The sequence below is a fragment of the Gopherus evgoodei genome, chromosome 13, assembly GCF_007399415.2.
Source record: "Gopherus evgoodei ecotype Sinaloan lineage chromosome 13, rGopEvg1_v1.p, whole genome shotgun sequence".
Lineage (NCBI taxonomy): Eukaryota > Metazoa > Chordata > Testudines > Testudinidae > Gopherus > Gopherus evgoodei.
In genome coordinates this window covers 8,787,285-8,807,594 of record NC_044334.1, presented here as the reverse complement: position 1 = coordinate 8,807,594, position 20,310 = coordinate 8,787,285, and the positions used below count along the sequence as shown (strand labels likewise).

General features: G+C 50.9%; 1 protein-coding gene across 20 annotated transcripts in view; it reads left to right on the top strand.

Moving 5' to 3' along the window:
• Positions 1 to 20,310, top strand: part of NCOR2 (nuclear receptor corepressor 2) — a 402,926-nt gene that overhangs the window by 352,930 nt on the left and 29,686 nt on the right. For all 20 annotated transcript variants that reach the window (XM_030583492.1, XM_030583491.1, XM_030583488.1 and 17 more), the window contains 6 exons: positions 993 to 1,096; positions 4,659 to 4,809; positions 13,276 to 13,428; positions 14,911 to 14,997; positions 15,730 to 16,010; positions 17,240 to 17,594. In XM_030583492.1, the coding sequence (XP_030439352.1) occupies positions 993 to 1,096; positions 4,659 to 4,809; positions 13,276 to 13,428; positions 14,911 to 14,997; positions 15,730 to 16,010; positions 17,240 to 17,594 (1,131 nt within the window). The remainder of the gene's footprint in view (positions 1 to 992; positions 1,097 to 4,658; positions 4,810 to 13,275; positions 13,429 to 14,910; positions 14,998 to 15,729; positions 16,011 to 17,239; positions 17,595 to 20,310) is intronic.

The following is a 20,310-nucleotide window of genomic DNA, read 5'->3' as shown; positions in this document are numbered from 1 at the left end:
AGAGGACAGATGAACCAGTCTTCAAAGTGCCTGGGACTGGGCACCTGAAATCACTAGTCCCTTGTGAAAATCTGAGCCCCAAACTTCTCCCCCAAAGTTGGATAGAAGGGATTTGTCCTCATTAGTTTTTAAGGGCAACCTGCTAATCAAGAAAGCAAAGCAGCTGCTAATGAAAAGGCACTGATTACCTAGCTCTCCAGAATCACGAGTGCATGTTGGGGACAGACAGAGAGAGCATTTCATTTTTAAATCCAAGCTCCTTTCTGCAGTGCAAAAAAAAAAAAATAGGCACAAAACTCTCTGTTTTAACTATACGTTCTTGTCTCTCATAAACACCTGATTAATTCAACCAAACGAAGGATGTTCGATGGGTTGATTCAAGACCGAAGCAGATAAAATAGGAACCAACTCAAGGCAGCCCCCGAGCTAAAGGTCTTTAGAGGTTCGTTTGTTTAGGAGTTGGGGCTGTTTGTGATTTTCTGTGCGTCTCTGCCCTCGTGTTTGGAGCTGAGCAGGAAAGATTCAGACCAGCCCCAGCGCGCTGCTTCCACCAATCGCTCCAAGCTGAGCAGAGCCAGACCTCACCAGGCAGCCTCCCACAAAAGCTGATTCTCTCAAGGAGCTGGAATTAGCACCCAAACCTTTTAGGCGCCCCCATTTTTCCCCCCAACACCATGTTTGTGGGACGATCCAGCCTGATCCTGAACTCAGTGGGGGGCAGTGATTCTTAGGGTCTAGCCTGCTGGATGTGCATCTTCTATACAACGTACCAGCCTGCATCAAGACATACCAGCGGTTTTAATCCCCTGACACCAGGAATTGCCAAGGGATCTGCTGCAGTGAGGGTCCCAGGGGCCTGCCCCTGCTGTTGTGCTGAAGGCTCAGGGGCTGTGTACCGAATGCTAGCAGGGATTTTGTTCAGCTCTCCAGCATTTCAGGTGAGCAGTCCCCTCTCGGCAACCTAATCCCGTTTGCTTTGTTGTGACTTGCAGGGGCATCACTGGGCTCAACCCCAGGAGGGAGCATCAGCAAGGGGCTCCCCAGCACCAGGCCTCCGTTGGAATCACCCATCACCTATCGAGGATCTATCACACACGTAGGTTTCTTCTCTTAATGGCTTGGGGGGATCTCAGCTGGTTTGTATTGTGGGCTGTCAGAGCAGACCCTCTCCTGGCATGCATAGAAATGATTGCAATTTGATGTTACTTGGAGAGGACTCTGAGCCCAAGGGACATCGGAGCACCCCCTCCTGGCAGACCCATCTGGAGGAATTTCAGAGGACTAAGCAAAGAGGGTTTAAACCCTTGAATTGCCCCGGGGCAGACCGACAGACCCGGTGGGTAACTGCTCTGACATATCACCTCTGCAGAGCTGAGTTCAGATCCTGGTGGGGTGAGAAAGGAGAGTCAGAGTGGGTTGGTGCTGCCACCGCTTCCTAGCAGAGCATCTGCTTGCAGCCCCACCCATTTTGTCTCCCCATCTGCTCAAGTGGGCCAGCAGGGGAGGTGGGGGCTTCGGCTGCAGGGCAGGACTGAGGAGCAATCCGGAGGAAGATTATGCTGGAGATCAGGTTCTTTCCGTTCTCCAAAACTGGTGAAAAGCAGAAGTAAACAGACTTCACTGGTGGTGAAAGGGGCATTGCACTGGAAACTCCCTTCAGCCATGCCAGTTGTTCTCAGAAAGCCAGCCTAGGGTGGGGGCTACTCTTGTTGGCGCCCTGTGTGGCAGGCGAAGGAAATGGAAGAGAACGGTAGGCTGGTGGGTGGGCCGGGGAGGAGGAGACCAACCCAGCTGAAGGGAATGGGGTGATGAAGTTGAGGAATCAGTGAGGTAAGTCTCCTTCCGTTGCTGTAGCAGGGTGTTCTCCAGGCCCTGCCCAAAGGGCTGTCCTGGATGCACTCTGCCTTGAATCATTTATCATCCATCTGCAGAAGCGCAGCTGCCAAGTGGGGGATAGTTCTGCGGTGTGAGTTATTGCTCAGCACTGTGTGGAAAGCCTAAAAACAATCTGTTTCCCTTGGGGATTTTTATCTGGCCATCATTCAGCTCTTTAAAGCCACTTATAAGCACTGAGATTTTTTTTCTGGTTGTCTGGGTGGCTTCACAAAGGGCAGATACACTTCCCTGGCCCTGGAAGAGCTTTAGGGGCTGGGAGGGACAGCGCTGGCTAGTAGGGTTATGCAAGAGATCTAAAAGATGTCAGATGCAGGGCAGGATTTGATCAGAGGCCGTTTCAGAGCCAGCTAGTTAAATGACAGAATTCCTGGATTCATCTTAGAAACAAAGTAGCAGCAGGAAGTGAGGCTGCCCCTTAGGTTTGATTCACCTGTAAAGCAGCTCTGGGAGCAGCTGTAACATACTAGGCCTGTTTGCAGCGTGTCTGACAGCTGTACCCGGCAGGCCAGAGGGCTCTGACATTTCCTCTGAGCAATGTCCGTGGTGCCCCATGGCGCGGCATCTTGCATAGTCCTGACAGGGAAGAGCCACGCCCCCGATTCCTGTAGCAGTTCCCAGCGCTGTGGCTGATACTTGATCTCTGATTACTCACCCAGAAGACAGATCTTGAATAGGGTGCACTCTGCTCCCAAGCCGTCTGTCATCGCTCGCTTTCAAACCCCCTACAAACACGTCCTCTGTGGGAAGGAAACTTACCTGGCACTGGGAAAGCCAGTGCTGAGCATTTCTGTGAGCCTGTGTCAGAGCAAACAATCAGGGCATTGAAACCTGCACATGGACACATCCCGTCCAGTCTCTGCAGCAAGCAGCTCTGTGACTGCTGGTCTGACTGCTTACGAAGAAGCAGAGACCCATTAAACAGAGGGGTTGAGGGTGGGGAGGGGATGGGATGGGACATTCTGTCACGATGGATTGGAGCAACCTCCAAACACCACCACTCTGAAGTGCTGACATTAAGAATCAGGTTCCCTATTCACCCCTTACAGCAGTACAGACATTGTGTAGCATTGAGCATGGCCTATTCATACAATGTGACTAGCGTTGTTTGGATTTTAGCTTTGAACAGCAGGATGCAAGTCGGTTCTGGTTTCTCACCCCAGTGCATGGATTTCTAGGCCTCAAGGGCACACGCGTCCCGTGTGCCCCAGAAGAGAGCAGGAACTAGGATGGCAGCTTGGTAAATCGGAAAATAGGCCAGCGTGGAAACAGAACTTGTCCACACACATCATATAGATAAAGCCATACGTGCCCTAGTGTGGACTCAGTTATACCACTATAAAGAGGCTTTATATCAGTGTGGCTATTCCCATACGCGCAGGGGAATAAGTCGCCCCTTCAGGCTGAAATTTGTTCCAGTGAAACGTTCATCAAATAATTCCAAGTAACTAAACAAGGCCAAAATCTCAATCTGTTGACAGATAATTCCCAGACGGAAAAAAGGGAGAAATTCTCTGCAGCTAGATTCCTGGCTCCAGCCATGGCAGCACTCGTATAGAACTTTTTCCCCCTTGTGCAGAGAGGCAGTACAAGGCCTGGGCACCTGAGCCCTGTAAGTGGGACTTGAAGGTCGCTGGTGTCAGCTCTCTGCCCCAGGGTGAATTTCACATAAGCAGAGAGAGGGAGCTTCCCTGTATTCCTAATTTACATTTCACCCTTATGGCTATTGGATTGTTTCTTGCATCTCGCTCCGGCTTGGTTCATGAAACGAGGCTGGTCAGTTTCCCTCCTGCACCAACTCTTGTGAGCAGCTTGCAAACCCAGAACAACCTTGAATGATGAAAGGGGTGGCAGGATATTCAAGGCTTCCTTGGGGATTTGGACACCTGCTTTCCATTATTTCTGCTGAGAGTTGGGTGTCCAAATGCCTTTCCAAATCTCAGGCCTAGGCTGTTTTCATGGATGTTTTGAAGACAGCGATGGAGAAGGAGTTTGCATAAGCAGCTGCTCCCCTCTTTATATTTAAAAGCCAAGCTATGAGCCTGGCTCTTTGCTGTGCTGCACCAGTAACCCCCGTTCGAGTCTGTAAAGCTGGTGTGATGGAATGACAAATGGCCCTGCATTTTGGGCCCAGACTGCTTGATTGCGTGCCCTTTTGAAGGTCAATGTTTCTGTGATCAGCTGTGCCCTGTGATATTAGTCTGAGAAAATAGTTTACAGTGACAGTGGTCCCACGGGAAAGAAAACTCCTGAAGTCGTGTTGGCCATGACTAAGATGTCCCAAGGGAAGGCAGCACTGCAATAGTGCCTGTCCCTTCAATCTAATGGGATGGAAAGAAACCAGATAGTTTACTTTGAAAAGCGCAGCATGGCTGGAGCAAGCAGCGTGGGTTGGTGTTTCCATTCCTGCTCTGCCCAATGACGGAGGAGCCTGAGCTGCTCTGTAAGTGTATCTAACGAAAGCCAGGCTGGCTCCATCTCTTCACACCATTTGACTTGAAGGCCCGTCATCTCTGCATGGTGCTCACCCCTGTCTCTTCCCAGCAGCTTTACACAAAGCCCGTACCTTTTACCGCTCATCGTTAGTGTCCTCATCAATAATTAAGCTGCAGATTTCTTGCTATTGGCCCTGACAGGAAGCAGAGTTCAGCTATGTGCTTTCTTCTACCCTGCCTCCCTTTTGGAACAAAGTGTTCCTGTGTATGAAGCTTTCTTGCTTAATTGCTTGTGGCACTGTTAAATATGGATCTTGGTGGCTTTCCAAGGGCACCCCAGCTGAAGTGCTGTACAAAGGAACCATTACCAGACTAATCGGAGAAGACAGCCCCGGCAGAGCAGAGAAGGCGAGAGAGGATGCCTTGCCCAAAGGACATGTCATCTACGAAGGGAAGAAGGGCCATGTGCTCTCCTATGACGGTAAGCTGGAATCCTCTGTTTTTTTGGGAGGGCGTGGCAGGGGGAGGGGGCATCAGGCTCATGCACTAATGTTTTGGGAGCTAGAATGTTTGGGAGAACATTACAAAGCGTATTTTGCCTGTATCCCTTTTATATTTCCAGAGTAATTTTTCTCCCTGTTCCTAATCTTTGAGATATTATCCAAGGGACAGATTTTCTTCTTTGATGCACACAGCAGATCTGGTCTGTGGCGTGCTGCTTGATTCAGCTATGAGAGCCGCTGGTGTCAGCCGGAGAGCCCCACATGTACAGAGGGCAGCACATTTTAGACTCAAGTATCAGCGGGGTAGCCGTGTCAATCTGGATCTGTAAAAGCAGCCAAGAGTCCTGTGGCACCTTATAGATTAACAGACGTATTGGAGCATGAGCTTTCGTGGGTGAATACATGCATCCGACGAATGGGTATTCACCCACGAAAGCTCATACTCCAATACATCTATTAGTCTATAAAGTGCCACAGGACTCTTGGCTGCTTTTACATTTTAGACTGTAAGCTCTCTGGGGCAGGGAGCATCTCTTCCGATATCTACATTAGGGCCTTGCACAATGGGGCACTGATCTCAGTTGGGGCCCCGGGGAATTGCTGTGTATCAGTGATCACACTGGTATGCTTGCAGCTGGCTTAGTGGATCAGAGGGGAGAGCATCTTCAGGACACCTTTCTCTTTGCGCAGAAGGTAACTTCTCTCCTTGTTCCCTATGCATACCAATCCTGTGATAGAGGGTGGTGTGCCCACCAACGGGGATGAAGCTGCACCTTCACAGGAGTCTCTGAAGGCATCAGACTCTAGGGCTTCAGTTCCCCTGTGCCCACATGAGACTATTGCACTTCTGAAGGCCCCAGCTATGAGCTGACTGACACATACTGGGTCTTGTGCAGGTCCTCTGCACTGAGGTGCACATTCCCTTAGATGTGGAAGGCAGTAAAAGTGCAAGGCCCATCCTGGCCTAGGGCAAATCTCTCGCACTGAGGGTCGCCCCTCCTCCGAGACAAGGGGACAGTGTTGAAAGCCCTGCGCCCAGTGTCACAGCATCCCAGCGCCTCATCAGGGTGCTGCACCGTGCACCGAGCTGACATTGCCATAGGAGCATGCAGCAGCAGGGCTGTGCAGCGTTACCAGCCCTGAAGTAAATGGGGACCCTTCAGTTGCCCTTCCAGATGGGTTTGCAGATGTCAGGTCAGACCCATGGGAGTCGGGGCCTTTCCATGAAACTTGGGGCCTGTGGCAAATCCCATCACACCCTTGGCTCCCCAGGTCGAGCAGAGAATGCTTTAAGGGGACTGCCAGGCAGCTGGAGCCTGAGCAAAGGGGCATCTCTTGTCATGTCATAACTCTGCCTTCAGACCCTGCTACCACCCGGCCGCCCTGGCTTTGACCACCGGAGTCCTGCCTAGAAGTTAGAGCACAGGGCTGGGAGTCAGGACTCTGGGTTCCATCCTCCACTTTGATACTGAGCTGCCAGGGCATCTCAGGTAACTCACACAGGGCCAGAGGGCAGGCAGGGAGAGCAGGTGTGTGGAGCCTCTAGCTCCGCCCCTAACGCAGGAAGTGGCTGTGGTTTGGCTGATTGCCATCTGGATGAGTCAGGCAAAGACGGGCCACAGGGGCAACAAGGTGCTGGCTCCTGCCCAGCACTGGGAGGATGCACCTGGAGAACAGGTGAACACACATCCCACCACGCAGCTGAAAGATTCACTGGAGTGTAAGGTCTCCCACTTGGGTGCTAAACAACACCCCCTTCCAATGGTGGGCTCCCCTGTAGCAGTCTTCACTAGGCCCTTAACAACACAGAGCCTCAGTTTCCCCTTCTGTACAGTGAGGACAACGCCCATTTCCCAGGGTACCATGAGCCTGGCGTAGTTAAGGATAACATTCATATAGTGCTTGGTGCTCCTCAGCTGGGATCCCTTAGTATTCTCATCTGTTCCGCAGCGCGGGGGAATGGCAGCATCTCGCTCCCAGGCTGTGCTTAGCATCGCTGGCTCGGTTGCTGCTTCTTAACACTGCCATTGCCAAGCTGCAGCACGTCTGGGCCTTGCACTGAGTCTCAGCTCAGCATGGCAGTGCGATGTAGCTGTGCTGATGCCAGGGATGTTTGGCCGTGGTTTTTATGGCTAGGCTGCAGGGCAGCCCCTATGCGATCCTCACACCCTGTGTAAGAAGCCACAGGCTCCTCATCAGCCCACGGAAACCTTGCTATAAATGGCAGTCAGAATCGCTGGTGTTGAGTCAGCATGTTTGGTGAGCCCCAATTGAATGCAACTTGGAGGTCAAGAAGGCACCGTGTGCAGTGGCATTTGGAAGGAAACGAGATTCACTCCTTGTCCTCTGGTGCGTCCATCTCAGAATGGATGGAGCTATATTCCCCTTCTCCCAGTGCTTCCATCTGGTCCACTCTCCCAATTGCTTTCTTTTGACTCCAAGAGCTCCATCTCTTGCACCATGGGGTTCGTTATTTCATTGAAGCACACAGGCATCTGCACCAGAGACAGCTGCGATGGGCCCGTTCCTTGGTGGCCCCCTCCTCCTCGTTGTTGTTTGTTGTTGTTGTTAAACCCAGCCCCCACCATGATGTGATTCACACAGGGGCTGCTGTCTTAGTGGGACCCGCTTGTGTAGAACAGACAAAGGAAGCATTGCTGTTCCTGGGGCCTGCTGGGGGTGGGTGACTCCTATGGGGCACTGCACATATTTGCTCTCGAGCGCACGCTAGTGGGAGGGGAGCCCCAGCCCCTTTTAGAGCATGGAGGATACAGACACAGAGTTGCATCTCAGCGAGTCTCCAAGCTCCGTGCTCATCTCCAGCTTGCCAGGATCACTACCAGTGTCCCCTTTGTGTTACTGGGATACTGCCAAGGGAGGTAGCTCTGGCGGTTCGGTTTGGTGCAGTGATAAAGGGTTTTGCTGAACCTGCTCTGAATACCCTGAGTGGCTTTTCTACTGCCACTTAGAAGTGCCTTCCGCTTTCCCCTGACCCTTTCCCGAGAGCCTTGCTTCTGAGAAGTGAAGCTGTCAGTAAACTACGGCAGGGCAGCTCCCAAGGTGTCCAGGCCAAGAAGAATGTCTGAAAGGAGCCATCCGCACTCATAGTGGGAATCCAGCCAGTTGTTCGACTATTCTCCAGGGTGTTACAGCAACACAGGCACGGAGGCTCTTCCCCTCCCTTAAAATACAAGATTGTCTTGACAGTGCCAAGAAAAGGAACATTTCCAACCCGCATCCATGTGACGGTGTGCCAACTCCACGCTGGGGAAGCAAGGGTTAAAGAGCAGTTTTGGGCCCAAGAGGCCACACCCCCTCGCCTCTGCTGGGCATGCTTCCAATGGAGGGAGCGTTCTAAAGGGAGCCCTTCAGCTCAGTCTGTGCTGACCCAGGAGAGCACTCGCGGGCAGCAGCCTCCTGCCAGGAGGCCACTGGATTCGCGCCTCCTAGCTGCACCGTGGGAAGTCAGTCGTCCCTGGGAACCGAAGGGGACAATTTGCTGTTGCCGGCCAAGGAACTGCTGGAGACAGAGCAGAAGGGACGCAAGGGGGACCCCACATCCAACCCTGGAGACAAGGCCAGAGGGGCTGGGTAGGCAGCAACCCAGGGAACATGCTTGGGGGTATTGGGACCTGAGCCCTATGCCAGGTTACCCTGTTTTGAAGGGCCCTGGGTTGGAACTTGGTGGAGTAGGGTGGGCCCAGCTTCTCCTCCCCTCCCCTCTGCTCCCCACGCTCACTGCTCAGCGACACTGCCTCAGATATCACCGCTAGGTAAAGCGGCCCTTTGGTCTCTCACCAGTGGCCAACTTTCCCCTGGGCTTTGAACTCTTGCCAGTAGGCATTCCATGCCAGAGTTTCGCCATTAGGGGCATCCAGCCAATCCCTGACAACCCTGCATAGGTCACAGCACTTCTTTAAGTGCAGAGGTGCTCTCTGTGATAACTCAGTAACCAGCTGTTACTTCCTTCCCCAGGCCTGCTCACTGGATGGCAGGGCTGGCCCGAAAATCAGCTGGCAGTTTGCTCAGAAGCTCAGTTCGCTTCCACGAGTAATGAGCAGAGGTTTGTTTCCAGTGAGGCTTATGAGCGACTCCTCCATACAAGCCTTTCATTGCGCACTGCTCTTCCCCACGCTTCTGGGGCTGGGCAGGGGCAGCCTAGCAGATGCCTTGAGAGACGCCCTCGCCCCATTGAGTCTGGAAGCAGAGGATGCTGCTTTACAGCGACCATCACCCTCAGCCTCTTGGAGCCCAGGAGTCTTGGTAACCTGGCCCGATGCGAAGCAGGAGCATTTTGGTGCCTGGCCATAACGCGCACGAGGAACATGAGTGACTGACAAAGCTGCATCACTTCTGCTGAGTGCAAGGCAGAGATGACTAAGGACCAGATCCTAATCTCGGATGTACCCGCCCACCTCGCTGTGTATCTTTCAGATCTGCTGCCATGTCACACCCCCACAGCTCACATCCCTCTCCAGAGAGCAACGGCCTTCAGTGTTCGTCTCTCTCTTGCCACCACAGCCTGCCTGACAACAAAACGAGGCCGAGAGGTGGGGTGGGGGTGGCGCTTTGGCTGCTAGTGGGACGAGCTAGTGTGGAGCACTTGCCACGTTCTCGGGCTGAGGAAGGAGCCACCAGAGAGAATGTGCCTGGGGTTGGCTCGTTCTCTGCCACTCATCGCTACCATGGGGAGACGCTGCCGCTCCCTCCTGCCCCCAGGTGAGGGTTCCTTGATGTGGGCTGCTGACGGTGCTTGTAGGGAGGGATGGGGGCGTTGTTGCAGGGGGTTGTCTGAGTGGGTCTCTCTTTCTCACTCTGTGTTGGGAGCAGGAGCAGGAGGGGGCGAGTCTGAAAAGACAAGCTCCAGGCTTGGCCACAAGCTGTTACTCAGTTCCACTCCAGAACTGGTCGCTCGGTTTTCTGGGTCACACTTCGGGGTGTGGCAGCGTCTCCGCTGATGGCGCGGGGCTCTCCGGTCAGTCAAGCAGTTGGAGGACAAGAGCACAGGCTCGCGATGGGCCAGTTTGGGGTCAGCACCCCGCCCCGCCACGCCCCCCCCCCCAGCAGGGACAGCTTTTCTGCCGGGGTCAGCACTCAGCAGCTCCCACTCTGATGCTGATAGCCAGATTTCCAGGCGCTCTGCGTACAACTTACAGATCTGTGTGGCTCAGAGAGAAAAACAAAGCCTGCCCCACTGGGATTGAATTCCCATACCTCCCAGAGCTCCCTCGGCTTCTCCACTAACAGCGGGACTGTTGCACCACAGGCGTGGAGCCCTGGGCCAGCAGCAAAAGGGTTGAAATCCTCCCATGACGGACAGCTCATTAATTTAGGCTTGGCGCCACCCCTGTGGACCCAGTCTTGTGCTACAGTGACCTTCCCGTGCTGGGTATGAGGAGCATTTTCTGTAGTGGCCACCAGGCTCCGTGTGCAAATCAAATCTCCATTCCTCTCCCTTTGGGTTGTTAACTTTACCCCAGCTGGGCTTGGTGTCACCCTGGGGATAGTTGGCAGAATGGGTACCAGAAAACCACGCTGGAAATGTTTCCAAGCTGTCTTTGCAATGAGCAACTGGATCTCTTTAGCCAGCACTCCAGATCAAACAGATGATCTTAGAAATCATGCCGCAATGGGGAGAAAAGCCAGAGCTCCTCTCCCAGGCCAAATTCTGGTTTAAAGAATAAACAACCCCAATCCTTGCATTAGCTGCCTAAGCTCTGTTAATCAGACATGGGGGGTTACCAAATAGAGAGAATGAACTGCAAAGAATGGATGTGAATCAAACTCCATATGGATCTTGTGGGCCTCCCACCGACCCCCCCAGGCTGCTGGGCCTGCTTGTGCATGGACTTCATGTGTACATGTATAATGATGATGACGATATTTCTTACCCCTCGGAGCATTCATTCAAACGCTAATCCATAGAGGCAGCATGTTCTAGTGGCTGGGCTCTGAACTTGGATTCATGAGACCTGGATTCTATTCCCAGACCTGCTGCGTGACCTTGAGCAAGTCACAGAATTGCTCTGTGCCTCAGTTTCCCACCCCATCATTTGTCTCTGAGGATTGACAGCCATTCGTGGCAGGCATCGTCCCATGCTCTGAGGGTTAGGCCTTGATTTCAGCTGGAGCCTCTTGGCGCTACCGTAGTACAAACAATAACAAGAATATGGGGGAGGGAGGGTAGCATCATTATCTACGGGGCAATGGAGCTGACTGATTCACCCAAGGCCGCAGGGGAGGGAGAACTGAAATGAACCTCCAGGAGTTTTCACTGTTTCGATCCCATGCACAGACCTGGAACATATACTTTAGCAGGCAGTCCCGCATTGGCAAAGAGATGGGCTCTCTATATAACCCAATAAATCTCTGATTTCTATGGTTCTGCATGAAAATCTATTTCAGATGAGAAGAGGAGCTAGAATGTGAGGCTTAATTTAATTCGCTTTTGTACTTTCTCCACCAGCCTCTTTGTGCCACCTCTCCCTCTATCTGTATATATTAATAGTAATGATTGAGTAAGAGCCCTGGGCAGAGTAATTGGATTTGCATATCTGGTTGTTTTTTCTCTCCTCTCTGGACCTGTAAGACAAGATGATTTGATCGCTAATAGCCTGACCATCTCCTTTCCCCTAGACAATCCTGGGATGGTTTCAAATGCAGTAGCGAATGAGTTAAAAAAAATTAAATTAAATTAAATCGTTAGCGATTACGAGTTCTGGCAAGCAGGGGAAAAAACCTGCAAGTTGTGTAGTGCCGTGAGGGTACTTACAAATAAAAGGGCTCTAATGAGACAAAATCCTGTAGCATATGCAAGCTGAATTGTGCTAGATTGGTTATTCTCATTCTGCATGTGATTGCTAATGGCTTCTGCGAGCAAGGGACATGTTTTCCGAGCAATTTTCTTTCTTTTTAATCTCTCTCTTCCTTCCCCCCCGCCCAAATATGTGAAACAAAGAGAACAAGGGACGGCGTTCCTTTTGCAGAAGAGCTATTTAGAACAGATGTTCCTTGATAACAGGATGCGGCAACATTATCCCCTTCATGTGTCTCAAGATGCCTGGCTGCTCTCTAAACATCAGCCGCTGATTTTTCACATTGAATGAGTCTGAAGCCAAGAGGGAGACAGAGATTCACTTTCTGTTTCCCAGAATCTTTCCCGATGCCCCTTTTGGTTTGATGGTATGGTGACTGCAGAAACTGATAGTGGGAGCTGTGTCGTAATAATCCCATTTTATTCGTTACTGGCTTCACAGAAGAGAACTTTTGTTCCCAAACTCTATAGGACCGAACAAATGTTTTGAACTTCTCCTGTGTTTTCTGTAACCGTGTAATCCTAGATATGGTGTATGTGAAAGAAGAGGGTCAGGACACAGCATTCCTTGGCAGGATAGACTAGTCCAGGGATAACAGGCAATGAGTTTATCATGTGCAAGCCAATTGTGGAGCTTGGAGCTTGTTACATAAACCTTGGGCTTTCAGCTGTGTCATAAACTGTCTTGTAAATTTCATGGGGTGGGCTGTATTATGCAGAAAATAAGAATGTGGCAGCAGGATGGATTTGCTGATGTTAAATCCAATGATGAATCGTAGATTTTTTTTTTTTCAGGATGTAGAACAGACTTGCAAGGGAAAAGGAGAGAGCCCATCACTTGGAAATATAGAATATAGGTGCAACAGAGCTGTAGCGGGCAGTACTGCATTGGCAGGGAGATGGATTTAATAGCCCGATAGATCTTGCCTACCTTGAATTTCCATAGTTCTGCATGAAAATCTATTTTAAATTGGAAGAGGAACTAGTATTTGAGGCTTAATTTAATTCTGTGGCTTGATACTGTACTTTCTCTACCAGCGTCTGTTATGGTGCATAGGATTTTTCACATCCTCCTTTGTCTTTGAGTGGTTTGTCCATCTCTTGCTTCTGATTAGAGTAATATGAGTGTTCTTTATGCTAGTTTTGATGTTGAAGGTTTTTCTGCTTTGCTTCTTCCCCTTTGCCTGCTTTTCTCATCTGGGGAATTTCTCCAAGTGTCTGTTAGGGAGACTGGACAAGATCACAAACAGTAGGTGTGTTCCGGAAACAGCGCCACTGGGCTGATTTCAGTGGGAGTTTCAGCTGCGTACACCAGAGCTGATTTCACTCCATAACGTCTCGCAGGCTGTGTCTGGATAGCGAGAAAGACCGATGCTCTTGCCCAAACATGAGGCCATGGAATTTGGAATCTGAGGCGGGCAGAGAAGGGGGAGAGAGGCTGAATTTCCTGGAACCCAGCAGCATGGTGTATTGCCGACAGAGCCTGCTGAGTGCAAGCTGAATTGCCGGACTCACTCCGATGGGAGTGAGCCTTTAGTGGATGTGCAAATGACCGTAAACAACCTCGCTCCCTTCCTCCCTCCCACTTCTTCATGCTGCTACAGTTTCTTCATCTCCTTTTATTTCCTAGGTGTAGTCGGTGCTTCCCAGGGCCCCAAGGAGGACAGCAGAAGCGCTGGCGCTTCTCATGAGACCACTGGTACCAAACGAACCTACGATATGATGGAGGGGAGGATCAGCCGGAGTTTGCCGGCGCGCGATCTGTCGTCCACTGGCATCGAAGGTGGGTTTTGGGGAATCTTTCAGTCGTGCCATGTCAGGAGTCAAACACCAGGGCAGAAAATGTGCGGCATCTTTCCAATTCTGAGAGCTCTCCCCATCTTCCAACAGCGGCCCTTCTGTTCCAGGAGGAATGGCAGCAGCCAGTTTCGGAGGAGATGCACATGGCTATGCGCTGTCCCGCAGGACCTTCTGGCTCACATTTTCCTTCATCTAAAATAAGACATCCAGACTGAAAGTGCATGTTTTGCTGCATGCTTGCGTGTCTGTGTGAGCGAGTGAGTGAATGACAACCATATCTCTCTTCTGGATCTGTCAGTACAGTGAGAACTTACAGGCCTTACCAGAAAAATGAATATCTCCTCAACACCCATGCTTTGTGCCCTGCACAGAAATGACCAAGTTGCTCTAAACTAGAGATACAGGCTGCGATTTTCAGTGGTTGACAGGCACACATCTCCCACTGAAGGTCCCAGCTGTAACTGTTGAAGGGACTTCAGCAGATAATCCTAGCTGTAAAACCCTAAAAAAGGTTTTACAAACCCTAACTCTAATATTTAGTAGAATTTTTTTCTGGCCCCGTTACCAAGAGAACCCAGTGTCGGAGCTGGCTAACTCTGCACATATAAGATGGTCAGCTCTTTGGGACAGGACCTGTCTTTTTGTTGTGTGCTTGTGCAGCACCTAGCACAATGGGTTCCTGGTCCACGATTGGGGCTCCTAGGCCCTACTGTAATAAAACAATAAATAACCATAATAATAAAGTGACTATGCTTGTGAAACCTCGGATTTTATTGGAGCTGCTTACAAGTGTTACAGTGTTTGTAAGATTGGGATCCGAGTATCTAGTTTATCTGTAGGGCTCATATATTTTAAGAGTGGCATCTTCATTCTCTCTAGATCCACATGGAACTGAGAGCAGGGGAAAGTTACACAGAATTTTGCGGGGGAAGGGTCAAAGTGGGTTTCTGATTTATAAAGCAGGAAGCAATGCAATTTTGAAGTTACAATTCTCTAATTGCTATCTAATGGGTAGATGAATCATATTTTTGTTGGAGGTGTTAGCATCTATCCATATGCTTTAGGCATTACTGACATACATGCATCACAGGGAAAACTTTAAGGAAAGATGATCTTTCTGGACCTGCAAATGCTTTTTTAACCCGAAACTTTCCCTTGCAGCATTTTGAATCCAAACGTGCCAGCAATAGTAGGAAAACAAGAAAATGAAACTGACTAGAAACAAAAGGAAACTGACCAGTCTGGCCTTTTGGTCCCCAAAGTACAGGAAGTAAACAAGCAGTTCAAAAGGAGAAAAGTAAACTAGCTATTTAGAAAACATTTTTGTATTAATCTCAGGCGGTGCTATTACTGGAGAAAACTTTTAAAAATTAGGTGATTTCTTGCTTGTCAGTGTCCCTTTAAAATATAATGAAAATGTCAGCAGTCTTGCTACCTTCTGACTATTCTCTTTGGCCTGTTCTAGGTCTAATGGGCCGAGCGATCCCCCCTGACAGACACAGTCCCCATAACTTAAAGGAGCAGCATCATATCCGGGGCTCAATTACACAAGGTAATACTGGCAAGTATCCACAACAGGAAGGAAAAGGGGAGGCGGGGGCCGGCCATGACAGGTGACATTTCCTCTTGTGCAACTCAGCACTATCCATTAACCCTGGATGCAATTAGTGTGGAAGGAACTAAGGACTGAGTTGTCCCACTGGTTCTGCAGTCACATTGCAGACCTAGCCAGCGACTGGAGAAGCAGAGAGTCCTAGGGGGCAGAACACTGGACTGGGACTCAGGGGACTTGCGGTCTACTTCCAGCTCTGCCACTGGCCTGCTGGGTGACTATGGGCAAGTTCTGTGCCTCAGTTTTCCTCATCTGTAAAATGGGGATAATGATCCTGACCTCCTTTGTCAAGTGTTTTGAGATCGAATGATGAAAAGGGATAGGTAAGAGCTAGGTATTCATCATCATCATCATATCTGCTGCTTGGCGAGGGTGAGATTTCAGAAGTGAGCCGTTGACATTGGCCTGGTAAAATTCCCATTGAGGAGCTCACTGAGAGCAGAGCTGAGCTAACGCAGAGCGTTTCTGAAAAATCCCACTCTTGGCGAGGCAGTTGAGGCTTTGCAGAACCCGTTGGGTTGCCCAGGCTCTGTAGTGGCTTTGCATGTGAACTCCATCAAACCCCCGTGGCCCACAGCCTGTATAGGGGCCATAAGTACATCATTCAGTTTGCATGACCTGCTTCTTTGGAGAATCACATCGGTGCATTACCTTCTTGGGGGGGGGCTGCAGGAATCCCGCGATCCTATGTGGAGGGCCATGAGGACTACCTCAGAAGAGAAGCCAAACAGCTCAAGAGGGAAAACACTCCCCCAAGGGACTTGTCCGACACTTACAAAGTCAGGCCTCATGAGGGCCTCGCTCCCTTGAAAATGAAAGCAGCTCACGAAGGCCTCGTTGCCACCGTGAAGGAAGCAGGAAGATCGATCCACGAGATTCCCAGGGAAGAGTTAAGGCGCACGCCTGACATCCCGGTGGCAGCAAGGCCTCTGAAGGAAGGATCTATCACACAGGTGCGTTCCTTGAGGAAGGGGCAGGTTACTTTGCGAGAGGTAAAGGGGATCAGTATGGCACCAGGTGGATGAAGGCACCCAAGCACCAGAGAACTGGGCCAAAGAGAGGTCTCTATGGGGGTGTCTCCCATAGAACGTTGGCCCCTGTTTTGAAATACGTTAAAGTCTGGCACGTACTTGGACCTCTTTCCCCAGAGGGGCCCAGTGCACGTGTGGGGTGTCACAGAGCTTGAAAAGATCTCCAAGGCGCTGCATGTCCGGCTCCTTCACGGGTGCCCTGTCAGAGCAATTCAGCGTGGGGTTTGTTGTCCGGAGGATATTTTAAGTCCTAGCAAACACTGCAAGTGATTCTTTCACTTATTGCCCACCTGAATCTTTTAGTACCTGGGCTATGAGTGTAACCTCAGAACTAAGGTGGCCTCATTACTTGTGTAGTCTCCTGGGAACCCCCAGCCATGAAATATTGGGGTGGTGGGATGGGATGAATTATGCCAATTTTGGCCTCTCTGTAATGAAGAATGCCCCTTTCTAACCACCTTTCTGAGACACCCACCCACCCCATGTAAACTTTTTGGGTCCTGCTGTGTTCTCAGTTACACGGGTGTAAACCCAAAGTAAACTCACTAAAGTCGGTCGGAGTGACTCTTGATTACGCAGATGTCGCTAAGAGCAGGGTCTGTCACTTCCAGCAGGACTGGCTTTAGGAACTGGGGAACAAGTGCTTGGGGCACATCTCGCCGTACGTGGAGCATTTCGATAGCAGCTGTTTAGAATACTCGTGACTGTTGATTGTATTGTATTTCTCTGGAGCGTGTGGGAGAAGCACAGTGGATATAGACACTCATTGGTGGTGATTCATCTTCCTGTTGTCACAGTGGGGAATGTGCATTTACATGCCATGTTCTGCTGGGCTTGTAGCTCCTGGAGACGGTTGATTCCCATGGGAATAGGAGTCTCCGCTCATCTTTACCTGTTCCAGTGGAATAGCATTACCTCCTAGTTCTGAGTCTCACCGGTGCAGTTCTGTGTACAGTATTAGTGCTGTTGATTTTCAGTGGGACTTTTGTTTCCAAGTCACTTAAGTGCTTTGGAATATCCCACCCTGAGGCCCAGGCTGAGTACCGAGTGCAAGTGACAACCTAAAAGAGCAAATGGTGATCTTCACTGATTCTGCCCTGCTGCGTTCCCTTCCCCACTCTGATGCCCTCTTCGCTGCCTTGTTTCCCCAGGGTACCCCGCTGAAATACGACAGCAACTCTTCCTCAGTAAGTGCCAAAAAGCATGATGTCCTGTCGATCATCGGGAGCCCAGGGAGGACTTTTCACTCTGTGCACTCGCTGGACGTCATGCAAGACCCAAGGACTCTGGACAGAGCTTGTTACGAAGAGAGCCTGAAAAGCAGGCCCAGCCCAGTTACAAACTCCGGAGGTTCAATTACCAGGGGAGCCCCCGTGATTGTCCCTGAGCCCGGAAAGCCTCGCCGTAGCCCACTTACCTACGAGGACCACGGGGCAGCGTTTAGTAGCCATCTGCATCGAGGTTCTCCAGTATCCACAAGGGAGTCGACCCCAAGGCAGCATGAAGGTAACTGTCGTTCTCCAGCAGACCCCTAATGCGCTGGGGACAGTTAAGGCTTTTAGGAAATGCTAGGATTGGAGCATACAGGGCATTGGCCGGGTTCCCACCTTTGCCCCCTATTTGCTATCCCCTCACAAACGCTAGAGGGAAATGTGCAGTAGTTGCCATGGACCAAACGTTGTGGTGTAAATCTGTAATATCTCTTGGAAGCCAATGGAGATGGCTCCAGATTGACACTGGAATCGCTGAGAATGGGATTTGGCCCTGTATGATTCTGAAGGCTGTGCTGCAGAGGAGGCGTCTACTCTGTATGCAGGCTTTGATCTGGAACGCACATGTTTTAATGGTGTGGGAGAAAGCTAAGTAACATGGAAAATTGGGGGGAGGGGGGATATTTTCTCCCCTCTCTTCTGTGCAAGTCTAGGTGTTTGTCTTCCCAGTTCTGCATTTATCCCTCATCCATCACCATAGCATCTGAGGGCTTTGGGTGTAGCTGGGTATAATCCATGCTAGCCAGCAGATGGAGACAGTCCAGCTGGGTTGTCGAGACCTGACATCCCTTTGGGAGATGCAAGAGTTTTGCTGCTTCAGAATGCTTGTGTGTTTCCAGCAGGGGGCGCAGTTCCACCTGCATGCATTGAAATCACTTGGGCTGCTCGCCAGCAGCCTGAGAGCAAGACCCTGGCCTGGCAAAGCACTGGGATTGTGCTGCCATAGCTGCTCTCAGAGGCCACGTTCAAAAGCCAGCAAGGTTGCTCGGGCAGGCAGAATTTGGCACAGGGCAAATCTAGCAATCCAGAGCACAGACGTAGCCAGAATGACTCGCTGCCTGGCTGATAGGATTGCGCTTCAGTCTAGCAAATGCCTGTTTCCTTTCGTCCGGTTAACTTTTGGTTGCTTGGTGAAATACAAGGACACAAGCACATATGCGTAGAGCGCATTTACTGTAACAGACAGCGTCAGCTCCAGCAACGCTTTCCCCTAGATCCAGCCAGAGCGTCAGGGATCATGAATCATCAGGCAGAGCAAGAGAAATCTCATCCTGACTGCAACTGTGCCAGTGACCCAAACTACATTTGCAGTTCAGAAAACTGCAGTCTGCGTCCAAGAGCGTTAGTGCCGTCCCTGCCTCCTCATGCTTCCTCTGACGGTCGAATGAGAGAGGGGTGACCAAAGAGAGCCATGGGTGACCCTGCCTGTGATCCTTAATAGAGAAGAAGAATTTTCAAAAAGCCACCCCACCCAACAACCAATAGAACCAGGGCTAACCAATAGCCACCCCACCCAGAGGTGGCTCTAGGTATTTTGCCGTCTCAAGCACAGCAGGCAGGCTGCCTTTGGCGGCTTGCCTGCGGGAGGTCCCTGGTCCTGCGGATTGGGTGGCAGCCTGCGGGAGGTCCACCGAAGCCGCAGGACCAGCGGACCCGCCGCAGGCATGCTGCCGAAGGCAACCTGCCTGCCGCCCTCGTGGCAACCAACAGAGCGCCCCCCGCGGCTTGCTGCCTCAGGCACGTGCTTCGCGTGCTGGTGCCTGGAGCCGCCCCTGACCCCACCCAACAACCAATAGAACCAGGGCAAACCAATAGCCACCCCACCCAGGAACCAGTAGAACCAGGGCAAACCAATAGCCTCCCCACTCAACAACCAACAAAACCAGGGCAAACCAATAGCCACCCCACCCAACAGCCAATAGACCCAGGCTAACGCAATAGCCAACCCACCCAGCAACCAACAGGACCAGGGCAAAAGGTCCTTGATCTCACGCTGCACCCCCATCACTATTACCAAAAATAACAACCCTTGCCCCAAACTTCTAGGGTGGAAAAGGAGCCTGGTGGGCCTGAGCAGATAGGCCATGTTCCATCCCTTAAGCTCTACCTCTTGAGAGCCACCTGTGGGCTCCCAGGGACAGACTGTACTTAGACTGGTGTCACCTTTCAAAAGGGACTGATGCGTTTAAAGATCACCCAAGATCACTAGTCGCTTTTGAAAATGTAAGCCAAAGTGCTTATCCAATGGGATTTCCCTCTGACCAATACGTGAACATGGGAAATCAGTCATTCCCTCCTCACTGAGAACCAACACCCTAGCCTTCGGCATCGCCAAGCAACACGAGCCCCACACGCGCTTGCTGTTCTCTAGCAGGCTACAAGTTGTGCAGTTATAGGTGGGGGACACTTCTCCGTCCACCTGCCTGTGTGATCAGTCTAGTATTAGGGCCTTCACCACCATAGGGCCTAGAGACTGATCGTTTGCTAAAGCGGAGCAAGATACCTCATTTCAGAAAAATGCCCTTTGGTTGGCTGGCTTCTCTGTGATTCGCACATGTGGCCAACGTGCAGCACTGGTGTTAGGGAGGCTACACACAGAGGGGCTGGAGGTTTCCCAAGAAAGAGTTGAATATTTCTATTAAATTCCAGCACAGAGGCATAATTTTGTGTGTCTGTAGATGACAGAGTGCCTATAGGGGGTCTGCAAGGATAAGTCAGAGCATCATTTTTCGGAGTGGGAAGAGTTTTTATGGGTCGATAAGTGTATCCCTCTGCACCTCTGCCAGATTTGATGTACAGGGCCCTGCCAAGTAGCTGAGACTCTGTTAAAACCAAAGGAGTGGCGATTCAAACCTGAAATGTTTCCATGGTTATTTTTGCATCAATGGAAACAGTTTTATGAGGGGAATTAACCAGTCCCTGCAGGGCTGGAAACCCAAACGTCACTGAAC